Below are 15,123 nucleotides of genomic sequence, written 5' to 3'. Positions count from 1 at the left end.
CTTTGCCCCAGCTCACCAGGTGCCAGAGATGCTGCCCGTTCCCTAGCAGTGGGGCTGCTGGAGGTGCTGGTCTCAGGGAAACCCGCTGCCCCTTGATGCCTGCACTGGGTGTAGCAGAGGGAGGTGTCCAGGATGGGTTGCACCTGGTTTGGGGCCCTTTCAAAGGGGGTGATGAATGAGGAAGCCTCAAGGAGGTCAATGAGTGTACCAGAAGCACGGAGCAACCTACGTATATGGACCAAGCAATGGAGCTAGGACACAGAGATGACTCTCATACCTGTCTATACAGTTGTAATTGGACAGAAAGTGTGGGTTGGGCTCAGGTATTCCCTGTCTTTTCTCATACCAGAGTTAAGGGTCATCAAGTGAACCTCCCAAGGGCCATGCTTAACGTGCCCAAAGAGGTCACAGCAGGTGACTGAGCTGTGGCACTTCTCACCCTGGAGCGTGGTGATGTTTACATGGGACCGGGAGGAGGTTGGACATGAGATGTGTCTGGTGCCATGTGGGTCCTTCCCACCAGCTCAGGATATGTCGCATCTGCTCTAGGCACCCTACCGGGAGCAAAAGTGAGAGCTGGGGGAAGCAGGCAGGAGCTGCTGGCTCCAGGTGTGGGCAGGATCCCTCCCTGCCTCCGGGCACATCTGATGGTCTTAACGGGCCACCTCAGAGCCCTGTCCCTCCAAGTTAATGAAGGCATGGACAGGAGACAGATGGCATCTCCCCTCCTCAGAAGGCTTGGCTAAAATCCAGAGAGGAGGATGGTGCAGAGACACAGGGAGGGGGCACAGTGGCTGGGCACGCGCGGTAGCCTCCTTGCCATCCCCTCCTGCCACACAGCAAGGGAAAAGCCAGGGCCAGAGATGACAGTAACTGTTTTTTTGGGATTTTTTTTTCTCAGTTGTTTTTGGTTGCTCTTTTGCTCAAAAAAGGCATTTTTTAAAAAATATATTAAACAGATACATTTTACTAAGAAGTCTCTTGGCTGGAGCCACCAACAAGAAATGACCATCCCCAAATAAATGGGCTTTAAAAAACCACTCCCAAACAAAAGAAATAAATAAATACATAAATAAAACATTATTTTTTTCCTTTTTGTTCCTTCCTTTTGTTTTAGGTTTTGGGGGTTTTTTTTGTAAGGAATTGCGGCCCAGAGGTCTCTGCCGGTGTGGGTGACAGCAGTGTCCACAGGTCAGATGCCAGGTCCTCCCCGTGCAAGGGTGATGATGCCTTGTGACAGGCACGAGATGCTCGTGAAGAGTTGCCAAGAGAGATCTACTGCATCTCAGAAGCCTGCAGCGTGGTCCCCCCATGCTGTGTGTGAGGGCATGGCCACAGGAAGGGTCAGGGGGGATGCGGAATCAAAGGTGCTGGTAGAAACCTCTCTTAAAAAGACTACAAAAATTGGGGCACCTAGGAGACCACCACTGGAAGATCCTCATGGTGAGTTAAGCATCTGCTCCAGAAGGGCCAGCAGCTGCCTCTGACTGAGCCGCATCCCCCCTGGCCATTGGCACATACCCCCAGACACCAACTCTTGAGCAAAAGCTGTGCCACAGGGTGGCTGCGCTGGCATCGTCCCCGCACTTGGAGCCAAGTCTGTGCTGCATGAGCCATCCCTCCTCCATAGTCCCACTGGCGTCCTCCACCTGCTCAAGCCCTGCGTCTCTTTGGCCGGTCGCTGGGTGTACCATGGAAGCACGCAGTTGGCACTAAGGTAAGGCCTTGATTTAATTTTTTAGGGTGGTTATATTTTTCCCCCCCTCTGAGGAGTCCTTTCTCTTGGCCCCCTCGCTCCAAGATCTGAGCAGCCCTAGCTTTTAGCTGCAGAGTTTGCTGGTCTCCTGCTCTACTGCATTGGGCAGCTTGGCGTTGAAGGCCCTCAAGGAGGACTGGATCCTCGCCACCTCATTGTTGGCCAACTTAAGCCTGTGGCGGAGCAAGCAAGTGAAGAGGTCAAGGCGGGTTTTGCCAGGGGGTGACAACCTGTTCACCCGGTCCCTGATCTCCAGCAGCTGGAGCATGGCTGAGTCCTGGGAACCCTGGGTATAGGGGTAGTCCAGTTGAAGGATCAGGTCACGAATAGCATCTGGTTCAAAGGGCAGGCTGTAGCCGAAGACTTGCAAGCTGTTGATTTTCATGTATCCCAGGTTCTTGGAGGGATCTGCCATCTCCAGGGGTTCATAGTAGATTGTCTCATTGGAACTGTCATCCAGAGACTTGATGCGGCTCCGCAAGTAGACGTGGACCGTTTCAAAGAAGGTCTTCCACTTGTTGCCCAAGGTGAGTGTCCAGTTTTGGCACTGGGCAGAAGCATCTACGTTAGTCCTTTCCCAGTCTGGGAAGCTGCCCTCGTTGACGGGCATGAACCAGCTCTCCGAGTGGCTTCCCCCAAACGGGTTAACGTAGATGGCCATGACAGGCTCCAGTGTGCTGTTCTTGGTGAGGCAGATCTGCAAGGAGAGGGCCAACATCACATGAACCAGCCCAGGCTTGTATTTGTTGCTCTTCAGGGTCAAGAGCATGCGTTTCCTCCAGGAAGGGTCGAACCAGCTCCCCAGGCGCATGTCATTGCTGATGAAGATGGAGTGCACCTCTATACGGCTGTCCCGTTTCTGCAGGAGGTACTTCAGCTCCAAGTCCTGCAGGTCCGTCTCCAACCCCAGGTAGTGCTCCAGCGAGTCAGCCACCTCGGGGCGGCAGAAACCCTGGCTGAGCACGTAGCCGTGGTTGCAGGTCCCACAGCGGGTGCTGTTGTCCTCAGCACAGCTGGCGCAGGCTGGCCCCTCGCCCAAGGCACACGGTATGGACCCCTGGCAGGAGGGCTGGTCGGAGGGACATGTGCAGCTGTGACTTTCTTCCAGGAAGGTCCCAGGCACGGTGGTCTCGCTGCAGTACAGGAGTGATTGTGCACGACTCCACCAGTAAGGGAGGGACCTGGTGGAGAAGAGATGCAGGAGGAGAGATGCTTACATGGCATCTTTAGGGGTGTGACCAACTTTCCCTAGGCATGGAAGAGCTGCCCGCCTTGTGTTCACTTTTCTACACCATTGGTGGCCCTCCATGAACCAAGACCCATTTTCCACCTCCAGGCTTGGACCCAACCACTCAAGGCCACATCCCAGGGTGGCATGGCTGACCCCACTACCTGCTCACCCCTGGGCAGCCCTCCAGCAAGGCGGGAGCTCCTCCGGTCCCACCATGGGGAGGTGGGCTGTGGGTCTGAGTCCCCCCTGGGGCTCTGAGCAGCGTCTCCAGCATGGGACGGGAATGCTGTGGCATCTTACCTCTCTTTTGGCATTGTGAAGCGAGGTTGCCGGTGGCAGCGTTTGCTGAGGTTGAAGAGCCGCCGGATGAGTCGGTGGGTTTTCCTGGAGAGCAGCTTCAGGCTGGTGCCCAGCTGCTGGTAGCGATGCTGGATGTCCAGGTCCATGGCCCAGAAGTGGGAGATGGCCGTCCTGTTCAGGAAACGGTCCCCAGGGAGCCTCTTCACCAGGGCCTGAAACTCCTCTGTGGAGAGAGAAAGATGGCGTCGGCAGACCCAAGAGAGCAAGCGGTGAAGGTAGGGCTGGAGCCAACCTCCCTCCAACCAGGCTCTCAGGTCTTCACAGAGAGATGACCACCCTGGATTCTGCCCTGGAGCCCCACCACCCAGCCTGGGCTGCTCCTGGAGGAGGGATGGCAGGGAGGGAGATGCTTGGTGGGGTCTCTCCAGCCTCACCTGACTCCTCAAACTGGCCGTGGTGGCTCTCCCAGGCTCGCCGGAGCTGGGCCAGGCTGCTCTCCAGTGCCTGGACATCAGCCTCGGGGCAGTTGCAGTGGGGGAAGGTGGGCTGGCACTGGCAGCGGCAGTCGCTCCGGCGGCACACAAGCTCCCCGGCCGAGCTGCAGGCGATGTAGCTGAGGGCGGCCACCACGAACCGCTCCCGCAGGTAGGAGGGGAGCACCGTCTGCAGCCCTGTGAGGGGGAGGCAGCCCCGAGAGCATCAGGGCACGCATGGAGCCCCTCAAAAACATCACCTGGGTGAGAAGGGAGTGAGCCTTCCCCCTCCCCAGGCTCCCACCCTCACTTGATTTTCATATCAACTTCTTGTGGAGCCGCTTGTCTGGGTTCTGCATCGATCTTGGCTCCTCTTGGCAGACGAGCAACAACCTCATCCTGCCCAGCTTTGATTATTTTCTTCCCCCCCCTCCTCCCCAGTCCTTACATTAGAAGCAGCATCTCAAGCCAGCGTCCTCCCGTGCAGTCCCCTGCGTGCCCACGAGCATCCCACACAGGTCCATTGCCACGTCCCCGCCAGCCTGGTCCTACCTTGGAGCTGCACTTTGTTCTCAGGGCTCTGCACCAGAACCGAGCTCACTGAATCCAGGTTGTCATAGTTGCTGCAGCCGAGTGGCCCCGTCCGCGTTTCGGTCACCTAAGTGGGGGACCCGCATGAGGTCAGGGACACAGGAGGGCATGTGCCACCCCGTGAAAAATGCTGCAAATAACCCATGGCCAGGCTTGCTATGCCCCACTCCACGGAGCAAGGCGATGCTTGGAGAAGAGAACTAATTGCCTGCTAATTGGCTTGTTGACAGGCGGCAGCCCTGCCTGCAGCCCGCTGAAAAATGTGCCTTCATTAGCGTGCCCAATTTCCCATAAATAATGCGGATGTGCTAACTTTGCCTGCTCTCCCCCGCTCTGTCTCCCCTCCCCGGGATGTGATCCTGCTTCTGGGATGCCGGCGAGGCCCAGGGCCGCTCTCTCCCTGCGCTGACCTCCCCCTCGCGGCCTCCCCTACCTTGATGGCAGCTGTGGCGATCTGGATGTGGTGGAGCCGGCGCAGAGTGCTTTCCCGGTCGATGAAGTAGGAGGCTGCCAGCTGGTGCAGGGTCTCCAGCGAGACCCCCGAGCTGTTCCCAGCGGCCCCAAGGGGCTCTGCCCTCCGGCTCAGCTTGCGCTTGTCCACAAAAATGGTCAAGGACTCCTCTCCTGGGGGGACATGCAATGCTTTCAGGGGGCTGCTGGGCTCCCCCCATTTCCCTTCTTGGCCGTATTTCTCCCGCAGTGCTCATTTTCCTACCCTCCTTCCTCTGCACGCTGCCTTGAGCAAGGGAAGTGAGCAGGGAGCGAGTACCCACCAGCACTCACCTCCCAGCGTGGCAGCGAGCAAGAAATGGGTCCCATACTTTTTGATGAGGCTGTCGGTGATCTGCTGGGCGCTGGGCCGGCGTCCCAGCAGACGGATGTTGCGGATGAATTCAGGGGCCAGGGGAAGCGGCAGGCTGAAGAAGTCTTTCCTCTCCAATGCCAAGTTATTCACTTTCCAGCGAGCAAACTCTCTGCGGGAGGAGGGCAGCAGTGGGAAGAGGGGTCGAAGCCAGTCCGGCCATGCCGTGCACACGCTGTCCCTTCCTCTGTCCCCAGCGTCCACCTCAGGGCAGGGGATCAGTGGGTGGAAAAACTCCCATTGGGACCATCCCGACCTCCCCATCACTGCATCGGAGATGAAGGACCTGCTGTGTGCGTTCGCCAGCTATAGATCCAGCCAGAACGAAACTGCCGTCCATCCCATAGCCATTGATGGCGATAACGAGCAACAAGCAGCGGAGATGCTTGACGTTGATTAATCAGGCACCTCTGATGGGCATTAATCACAGCCCAGGGCAGGGCCAGAGCCTCTTCCAGCCTGCTGGGCTGGATGGGCCTCATCCATCCTCCATCCCTATGGATCTGGGTGAAAACCCAACGTCTGGGGGCTTCATGGTTTTAAGTATTGGCAGTGTTCTGTAGGCAACTGGAGGCGCTGGGATGTGATGAGGGTGGTAGCAGTTCCCCTCGTAGCTCTGGAGGCTGTGAACATGCTCCCCCATCGCCCCACCAGCCCCTTGGTATGGCCCAGCCCCAGCGGGGAGTCACCAGGCTGCCACTGCCTCGAACTACCAACAGACCCGTAAACAACCAGTGGCTGATTTCAGCCTAATCGTTGGCATTTTGCTCTAATTAAAACCAGGCTGCGGCTTTCGGACAGTTTAATTAGGGCTGGTGAGGAGAGGGAGGAGGAGGAGGAGAGGGAGGAGGAGGAGGAGAGGGAGGAGGAGAGGGAGGAGGGGAGGGAGGAGGGGGGGGGCGGGCTGGATGGGCACAAAGCATCTGAGAGGCTTGGCGGGTGCCGGTGGCCTCTCATTATGATTTTTGGGTCCAGAAAGAGGCATGTTGGGGCCAGGATCAGAGCTGGGGGTGAGGGAGGGGGTATGCTGCCTCTCCCCTTGCACACACACCCCCTGGGTGCTGGGCCACATGGAGCTGGGGGCCAGAAGCCCTGCACCAGTTCCCCCCACCCCGCATCTCATCCCACAGGCAAAGCAAGCTCCGAAGGCTGTTAGTGGGTTCTCTGCCTCAGAGGCGGCATGAGGCAGCTGCTGCCCCTCCGGTTGCTCTTTCCTGTGCCACCACCATCACTATCAGCATCCCCGGAGGACACGGGTCCCTCGGCATGGCAGCATCAGCGTGTAGGAAAGGGGCGGGGAGGGAGAGGAGCTCTCTGGGGGTGCTGGGGTGCATAACAAGGCTGCCGTCCCGGCACCTGCATCGGGTCCCTCAGGAGGGAGCGGCTGGGCTTTGCTCTGCTGCTGGAAACTCCCAAGGCTTAGCACCAACAAGGAGAGGAAGGGAAAAGGGCTTGTTAGCAGGATGTGACAGCTCTGATTAGTGCCAGGAGGCAGTGGAGTGGGTTTCCCATGCTTGGCTGTCACGGGCTGACCGCACTGCTGCCAAACCTGGTTCTCTACTGGCAAGAACCCACCTTCAGTATTGGCCCTCACGCGTGTAGCATCCCACTGCCACAGTCTATAGGGTGATGGCACTGGGGACATGCCAGGGGATCTGTCAGGGTGGCTTTTTGCAAGCTCCAGCATCGTCCCAGCCCTAGATGGCTGACAGTCCAGGCAGGCTCAGTATCTCAGCACAGAGATGTCTTGGTGCATGGCAAAAGGACAAAGGAGCATCCTTCTGTGCCTCCCCCCGTAAGGGCTCATCCCACCTCAACCTGCGCACCAAATCAGTCACGGCTTGGGGCAAATCCTGCCCGGGGCCCATCCCAGCCATGCCGTGAGCAATCTTGGAGGGCTGCTGTTATGTTACCCAGGAAAGCAGCATCTCACATCCACCCACCCGCCATCTTTCTCAATGGGCAGCCTCCTCCTGCACATGAGAGTCCACTCCGCCATGCCCCACACAGCCCCCGACACTGCAGCCCCCTCCCAGGGTGCCCACCGACGGGCTGACCCCTGGTGCTGCCGCTCACCTGTAGATCCTGTACCTGGTGGTGAAACCCTGGCGGTAGCGCTCCATGAAGTCCACATACTCCTGGGCTCGGTGGAAGGGTCCCCGGTCGGTGAGGAGCCAGTCGAGGGGTGCCCGGCCCGAGGAAGAGGAGGAGGAGGAGGAGGAGGAAGGGGTCGCAGGGGCAGCATGCTGCTGGGACACTGTGCCGCCCGCCCCACTGGCCACTCCCCAGCGGCAGCACACGCTCAGGGCCAGGAGGGCCAGAGGCCACGGGAGCATCGGCGGGGGCCCGTCAGCACGCGGGAGGTCCTGCCGCCCCATCCTGCTGCTGCCCAGCCGGCTTCTTCATTCTCTCGCCCCACGGCAATCCTCTGGGACAGCCCTGCCCTGCAAAGGCACCGCGCGAAACAAGGAGACCATGAGGCACAGTGGCACGGGGCAAGGTGCCAGGTGGGGTCAATTCGGCACGGATATAAACCAGGTGGCACCACAAGCTAAGGGAAGGTGGGGTTTGCTTTGGGGAAGGCTGCTGATGAAGGGGAAGTTGTGCTCCTGGGAGAGCCATGCATCAGACGCGGACCAGTTCTGCCACAGGAGGTAAGAGTTTATGGGGTTAGGGGTGCTGGCTGCTGCTGAAGTTAAATGAAAACCTGGCTAGTGCCTGTTTTGAGAAATTTCTGGCTTTTTCATGTTTTTTTTTTTGTTTTTGTTTTTGTTTTTTTTTTTTCTCTGCTGTGCATCAGCCTGGCGAATCAAGCTTTCTCCTGTGGAGTGCCCATGTGGTGGGGATGGTGAGCTGCCTCTGCACCCTGCGCTTTGGGGATGCCCGTCATGAGCATGTGCAGCTTGTTTTAGGAGGGCTAAAAACCAACAAGCATAGGGAACAGGGAAAAAATGAGCTCTTCTAGGTATTGTTTGAGCTGCTTGTGGTTGCCATTAGACTTTTCTGTGCATCCTGCCAGTGGCTGAGATGATTGATGGATGGAGGTCCACCCCAAGGCTGGCTGGGCTGATCACAGTGGTGTTTTGAATTCAGTTAGTATTTATGTCAAGACAAGACCTTTCTGGTCTTGGCTCAGCGTGGCGCTGTTTGTGGGAGCACGCAGGGAGCTTTGCTGGGAGCAGCAGCCCCGGAGACAGAGCCTGAATTTGCAAGTGGAAGATAGGGAGCTGCAAGGTACAGCAGAGCTGGGGTGAGGTGAGGTGTCCTCCCAGGCAGCAGGAGTTGTTTGCCTAAAATTAGGGACCCCAGCACCGCAGTGCTTCCAGGGGAGGTGATTTTATTCCCCCAGGCTGTGAGGGAGGTGGCTGGTGGGGGTCAGAAGCCCAAACGCTCATGCCTGCCAAGCGCACGCCAGCCCCAAGCTCTCCCAAATAGGGCTTTGCCAGATGAATCATCGTGCTTTAACATGTATTATTATTTTGAAAAAAAAATTTTTTTTCTCCCTCTCTTCTATTTTTAAACCCTTAAGGGTGCATTTTGATTATGCTTTCTCAGCTTCTCGCTCAGCCCTCAAGGCCGGGGCCCTGTTAATTTTAAACAAAAGCTGAGATTTTCGCATCACCAGATTGGGGGTGCCAGGGCAGTGGGGTGGGCAGGGTTTTTTCTGTCCCCTCTGCACTGTTTTTCCACATGTCATCCTGGTTTCTCCCAGCTTTGCAGGCAGCCTGCTCCTGACACATGGAGTCCCCCATGGACACAAACCCTGGCCCAAACAAATGGGCCCCCAGGGTCCTGCCGGGGAGGGCAGGGGGTTTGGGACCAGCAACATCAGGCTGGTTTCCTCGCTCCATGCTGCCTGGAGGGTTGGAGGGGGCATCCTCCCCTGAAGCGTGGCAGGACACAACGCTGGCTGCTCGTGTGCTGCCACGTGTGGGTGATAGCTGAGCAGCCAAGGCACTTCAGCTGCTCTGAAATCTTCCCTGCCTGCATCAAAGCTGGACCAGGGGGAAGCAGGCAGCCAGGATGCCACAGCTATCTGGAGCAGGCAAGCACTCCTTACTCCTCCTGGGAAGTATCTGCAGATGCAGTTAAAATTGAGGTGGCCTGGGAACTGAAGGAGCACGTGGGGCTCGGGATTAAACCCTGCAGCTGCGGGTCCTGCTGCTGCGCTGCGCAGGGTGAACTGGGGGACAGGGACAAGCTGCCATGCCTGGGGAGGGCACGGTGGAAGCCAGGGCCTGGCAGCAAATCCTACAGCTGTTTTAGATGCTGACCACAGGCTAAGCCCTCCCTGACAGGGAGGAAAGCAAAGCCTCTGAGACAAGAGCACTCCTTTGAGCAGCATCTTTCTAAATGCTCCTCGTGGAAACGCTCTGCTTGTAGCATTAAATACGGCTGTGCCGGCAAAACACCTTGCTAAAATAGCCGGTGTGCTAGGGAGCCTGCCTGTTGCACCACAGACGGGCTCGGCACCGCCAGTCTCCTTGGCCTCTGTCATTGTCTGTGGCTTTTCGGTGGCTCCTGACCACCCCAGCTGAGGTGGAGCTGGGCTGCGGGCAGGGGCTGCTCCCTAGCTGGTCCCCTCTCCCTCCACAGGGAGCTGTACAGCCAAAGCCATGGATGCTTTTCCACAAGCGCCATGGGAGACTGGCCTCGTCCATCACCACTTCACACCACCGCAGGCCGGTATGGATGCTCTCACACCAGTCACCTTGCTGCCCTCCCTTAGGCTTCCCTGGCGTAAATCAGGAGGATTGGGAGCATCCTTCCTCTGATTCAAAGCACAGAAGGAATTTTTGGAGGCGGGGGTGCGGCGGAAGACCAGGCAGGGCACTGTTTCTTTCAGCAAACCATCCTGGGTGCTAACAACTTCCCACCAGCACTGGCTACCCCACTTGCTGCCGCCGCCACCACCACCATGGGGGGCACCCCCACCTGCCTTCCCTGAGAGGGGCTCCCTGTGCTGCCCTTCCCCACCAAATCCATTCTCCCACCTCCTCTCCCAGCACTGCAGCTCAAGGCAGCAAAACCTCTTCTGGGTGACCGTCATGGGGAGGGATATTAGGGGTGGGGTCACCTTGGGCCACCTCTTCCCTTGGGCTGCTGACCCCAGACCAGCTAGAAACCATTTCAGCCTGCTCTGTTGCCTTTCCTGGGGAGCTTATTCCGAGATTCATGGCTGAATGAGAGGCGTTTCCTTGTGGCCACCTCCTGTTTTACTACAGAGCAATAAAAATAGTTAGAATTGCGCTTGGCTGGTGGAAATCCAGAAAAGGTCCCCTCCTGGTGTGCAGAGTCCCTTAAAGCCACAAACTTTCCAGACTTGCTAAATGAGCTCTTATTTACACCTGCCTCTTATTTACACTGTGAGTGCTGGCACCTCTGAGCCAGGCTCTTGCCTGGGGACAGGCGCTGACGCACACGAGCATCCTTGCCAACAGAAACTTGAGGCCCCAAGTCAGGCAGGAATGGGCAAAGCCACTGCGGGCAGTAGAGCCTGCACGGGGGGCTGCGCTGACTTATGCAGTGAGCTTATCCCTGAGGAGCAGCTTTCCCGCACCATTGTTAGCTGGGCTAATTTATTTGCTTGTATCGATCAGGGGTTATATAAAATAAGTATGTGCAGAAATTGCTATAGCTCCATAGAGTCTTTAGTGCACACAGCTGGGGAAGCCGGGGGGTGGGGGTTGTCTCTGGTTTTGCTGAGGGGCTGCTGCTCTGCAGGGTTGGGGGCAATGCTCATCGGGGTGCACCTCCACCTGCTCACACCTGCATCCTCCCGGGATGCTGGGGAGAGCAAAGCTCTTTGGAAATGAGTAACCCCCTTGATCTTACTACTAGAGCTGGAAATAACTTTCTAATCACTTTTCCTTGATCCAAAAGAATGAAGATTTGATGAGAAATATCTGACTACTTTTTGTTGTTGTTGTTGTTTGATTTAGGGTTTTGCATCACAAAAACTGGAAAACTTCCAGCTTGTTATTTTTTTTTTTTTTCCTTCCCCCTTCTATAAAAACCTTAAAGCTAAGGAAGAAGTGTGCCAATGCAAATATTCTTGGCAAACTTTCCCAGGACCACGGCCTGGGCCGAGTCTTCCTGATCTCGTTGCAGCCCTCTGTGTCCCCGTTGCCTGCAGCAGAATGCCCCAGTGTCCCTCCAGTGACAGCCGACGTGCAGCCCAGACTGTCACTCGCCACAAGCTGCATCTTAAAAATAGCTTGTTGCAATTTCTGGAGGCACCCTCCCGGCCTTGAGATGGCAATGGGGTTGCTTCTGTGGTGGGTGTCTTCATCCAAAGCGTCTGGAGAGACTGAGGCAGGATGGTGCGAGGTGTGGGCGTGGATGCGAGTGCCCAGCGAGCGGCTTGAATGAGCTCAAAAGCCTTTCTCTACTGCCCTTGGAGCTGACGGCAACCGTGGCAACATCCTGCGGAGTTATGCCAAGGTCCTGCTTGCTTCCATGCTGACAGCATCTCCAGAGCCACACGCTCCACCACTAATCAGGCCAAGTTTGATAATTAAGATGTTAGCTAATTGTCAGGGATATTAACCTTGATTTCTGCCTTTTCATGCTGCAGGAGCGGATCTAGAGATATGTAAACCGCAAAGGGTGCACTGGGGAGAGGAGAGGCTGTGGTGGTATTCGCTGGGTGCTGTAAGGAAGCATGGGACTCCAGACAGACTCTGGCGCTACCCCCTGTAAATGCAGAGATGAAGCACGCGACATCTGTGCCAGGTAGAGCAATACCTGTTGGTGGCAGAGCTGTGGGATGTGCCCAGCCATGTGCGTGTGGGGGGGCTGGTCCCTGGGGCACAGCGGGAGCAAAGGCACATCCGTGGGGGAGCAGGGAGCAATGGGGACAGATCTCTAGCTCCTCGTGGATGCCTTTTAGTGGGAATGAACGTGAAACTTAGCGACTGAGTCACCTTTTCATTAAACGTGGGAAAGCTTTATCAAATTAAGGCCACTTAAAAGAGTCTGGGCAGAGGCTAAGTGCAGTTTAGCTTCTGAAGTGGATTGACTCAGCTGAGCAGTGCCTATGTGAATTCACGCAGGCACCCAGGGCACTTCTTGCTCTGCTGCTTGCATCCCCCAGGACGGACAATCCCAAAGGGCTCAATCCTGCGGGATGCTCAGCCCCTTGCTCTGGAACCACCAACCTCACCTGGGGCTTCATGGAACGCAGCTCCCTTGCACCCAGCCCTGTCTGTGCCGCTGTCTCCTCTGTCATTCCCCCCCTCCCCGCTCCGGCTCTGTCGTGGTTTGCAATGAGCAGCTCTCAGCACGGTGCGGTGTGCCGCCGGGCTCACATCCACACGCTCCCAAGGAAGCGCCGGTGCCTCATTGATCTGCTGGGGTAATTAAGAGAGCGAGCCAGGCACTGCTGGAGTGACAGCGGCATGGTAATCGCTGGCAAAGTGGGCATGGCGGGGTGCTGTCAGCTGCCTGGCACCCAGCCTGCAGAGACGTGGCTCTGGGCAGCAAGCATGGGGACAGCCACCTTGGAGCCTGCCGTCCTTTCCCAAGCAGCAACGTTAAAGGTCACAGTGGTGACTGTGAACTGATTCTCACTAGGCTCCTGCAAACCGTAGCCCATTTGGTCACTACTGCAAAGTGACTTTAAGTTACTGCCTTCCCCCCTCCCCCCCAGCTCATGAGACAGGTTTTCAAACCTGCAAGACTTGATGACTCAGGTTCCTTTTATTAGCTTTTCTTCACATCCTTAAGAGCAAGACACTTGAAGATGAGAGTAAAGGAAAATAGCACAAAATCCCAGGACTCAGGGAAGCTAAGGATTTGCATGAGACATCAAATGAGATGAAGCCTGGGCTGCCATCAGGGGAGAGAGCAGCTGCGTGCACCATGTTGCACTAGTGCCATGTGTTCTGCCCTCTGGCTTTGCTCACCTGAGACTTTCACACCCACAGGCAGAAAGCCTCTTGGAAGAGCAATGTGCAAAATAGAACTCCCCCCAGCTCGGATCGCTGCAGCGGCTTCCCCCGCCTTGTGCTGAGCTCTCAGCCCAAAGCATCCCTTGCAGAGATGTCTCTGGGTCTGGGCAAGAGCATCCCTGCACATGAGAACTGGGGAAGAGCATCCCACAGCCCCCTCCCCACTCCTTCCCCCCAGTGGACCCTGCTGTCAGGCCAAGCCAAGTACCAGCCTCACGCAGGAGCTGGAGGCAGAGCAAGGTGAGAACTGCTCCCTCCCTTGCCTTCACACTGGTGACAAGTGTCACAGGAGAGCAGTGATGCACGGCAGTAGCTCAGTGTTAGTGACACCAGGTAAATAAGGTGATGGGTGGCTGGTGCTACGCAGAGAACTGGGAGGAGATTTGGGGTGCCAGCCCCCTTCCCATCACCCCGCTGCTCCCCAGGCCTCAAAACTGTCACTGAACCCCCACCAAAGTCAGTTCCGCTTGGAAAAAAAGTGCAGGGGACTCCTTGCAACATCTCCGGGGCTGGTAAGGACCCTCACGGTTGCTGACAGAGAGGGGGATACTGACATCTGCCGGCAGGTCCCACCCGGCCCCGCAGCACCCAAGATCATCCTTCCCGGCCCCAGCATCACAGCGGGGGCTGCCCGGTAGCCGCATCCCTGCCCCAGGGCAGCCTCGCAGGGCAGAAGCATGCGGGCCCCCCTAAGAACGGACGGGACACGGCGGACATCGCGGTGCTGAGAGCTGATGCTCTCGAGCTCGGTGCTTTAAAGGTACGGAGTTTTGTTTCCTACTGAAAAAAAAAAAAAAAAGAAAAAAAAAAAAAAGAGTGTTTAGTGAAGGCAATTGAGCCTCGCAGCCGGGGTCACCTCTCTCCCACAGCTGCCGGTACCGGAGGTTACGGAGCACCACGCTGGTGACCACCGGCAGCGTCCGAGGCGAGCAAGCACCTTCCTACAGGTCACCCGCTGCTCGCCCCGGCCCGGTGCTCCGGCGGGAGAGCCGCCAGCGGCACGGGGGATAGGAGACCTCTCCTGTTGATTTATATCCGCCCAACGGTAAAGTATGTGTTTGAGCATTTCAGGGGGCATCTCCCCAGTCCCTGCAGCCCCGGGGCCTCTCCCACCCGGGAAACCCGGGTCATCTCCCTCGGAGCTGGGCACCCTGCACAAGCAGCAGCGGCTTTCCTGCTTCCCGGGCATTTTGTTTACCCCGGCAGCCTGCCTGACGACACCCGATTCCACCGGGCCGGTCGCAGCTCCCCGGACCTGCTGGGCCCCTCACTCGGGCACCGGGGTGGCTCCCTCCCGGGAAGGGTTGGCTGCCTTCCTCCGCCCGTGTCCTCACCGGGGCAGCTACGAAGCGAGCCTGGAGCAGGGAGGCAACTTGGCCAAGGTCACCGAGCGAGCCACCGGCGGCCGAGTCGCGCCTTCACCGTCGCGCACGGCGGTACCAGGGATCAACGCCGTGCGGGGCCGCGGCTCCCGCCGCAGAGCTCCTTCCCCTTCCCCTTCCCGCCCGCCATCGCGCCCACCGGCGGGGTCCCCACACCGGCTCATCCGCTTTACCCCACGACCCCGCAACACTTACCCCAGTCTCCCGCTCAGCGCCGGCGGGGCACCGGCGGCCGCCTCTCCGTCCCGTCCCACTCCGCTCCGCCTCAGCCGCCCCGGGCCCTTCCCCGCCGCCGTCTCCCGACCCCCCCGCGCCGCCCCATCGCCGGGCGGGCAGGTGGCCCCGCCAGCATCCCGCGGTCGGGCTCCCGCCTCCGCCGCTCCCGGCCGCGCTCCGCCGCCGCCGCCCGATAATATATGCAGGCGCGGCAGCCAATAAAAGGCGCCGACGGCCTCCCCGCGCCTTCCCATTGGTGGTGCCGCGTGGGGCGTGGCGTGGCGTGGCGGCGCGGCGCGGCGGGGGACACGCGCGGAGGTCGCGGGGGCTCGGCCCGACCCGGCCGGCGGTCCCGCCACG

The 15,123-nt window shown here is 58.1% G+C and overlaps 1 protein-coding gene across 2 annotated transcripts; it reads right to left on the bottom strand.

The window, feature by feature from the left end:
- Window positions 1–947: 947 nt before the first annotated feature.
- BRINP2 (BMP/retinoic acid inducible neural specific 2) lies at window positions 948–14,921 on the bottom strand. Of its 2 annotated transcripts, none has more exons than XM_074597972.1 (8): window positions 14,743–14,921; window positions 7,290–7,657; window positions 5,135–5,325; window positions 4,785–4,975; window positions 4,313–4,418; window positions 3,722–3,958; window positions 3,288–3,510; window positions 948–2,937 (listed from the first exon to the last, which is right to left on the bottom strand). In XM_074597972.1, exons 2-8 carry the CDS (start codon window positions 7,589–7,591, stop codon window positions 1,821–1,823), a joined length of 2,367 nt encoding a protein of 788 aa, XP_074454073.1. In that variant the 5' UTR covers window positions 7,592–7,657; window positions 14,743–14,921; the 3' UTR covers window positions 948–1,820. The 2 variants fall into 2 exon arrangements, with proteins under 2 accessions (XP_074454073.1, XP_074454074.1); XM_074597973.1 differs by having other exon boundaries at window positions 7,305–7,657.
- Between the last annotated feature and the right edge of the window lie 202 nt (window positions 14,922–15,123).

Source organism: Larus michahellis, chromosome 8 (genome assembly GCF_964199755.1).
Source record: "Larus michahellis chromosome 8, bLarMic1.1, whole genome shotgun sequence".
Lineage (NCBI taxonomy): Eukaryota > Metazoa > Chordata > Aves > Charadriiformes > Laridae > Larus > Larus michahellis.
This window is presented reverse-complemented; position numbering and strand designations above follow the sequence as displayed.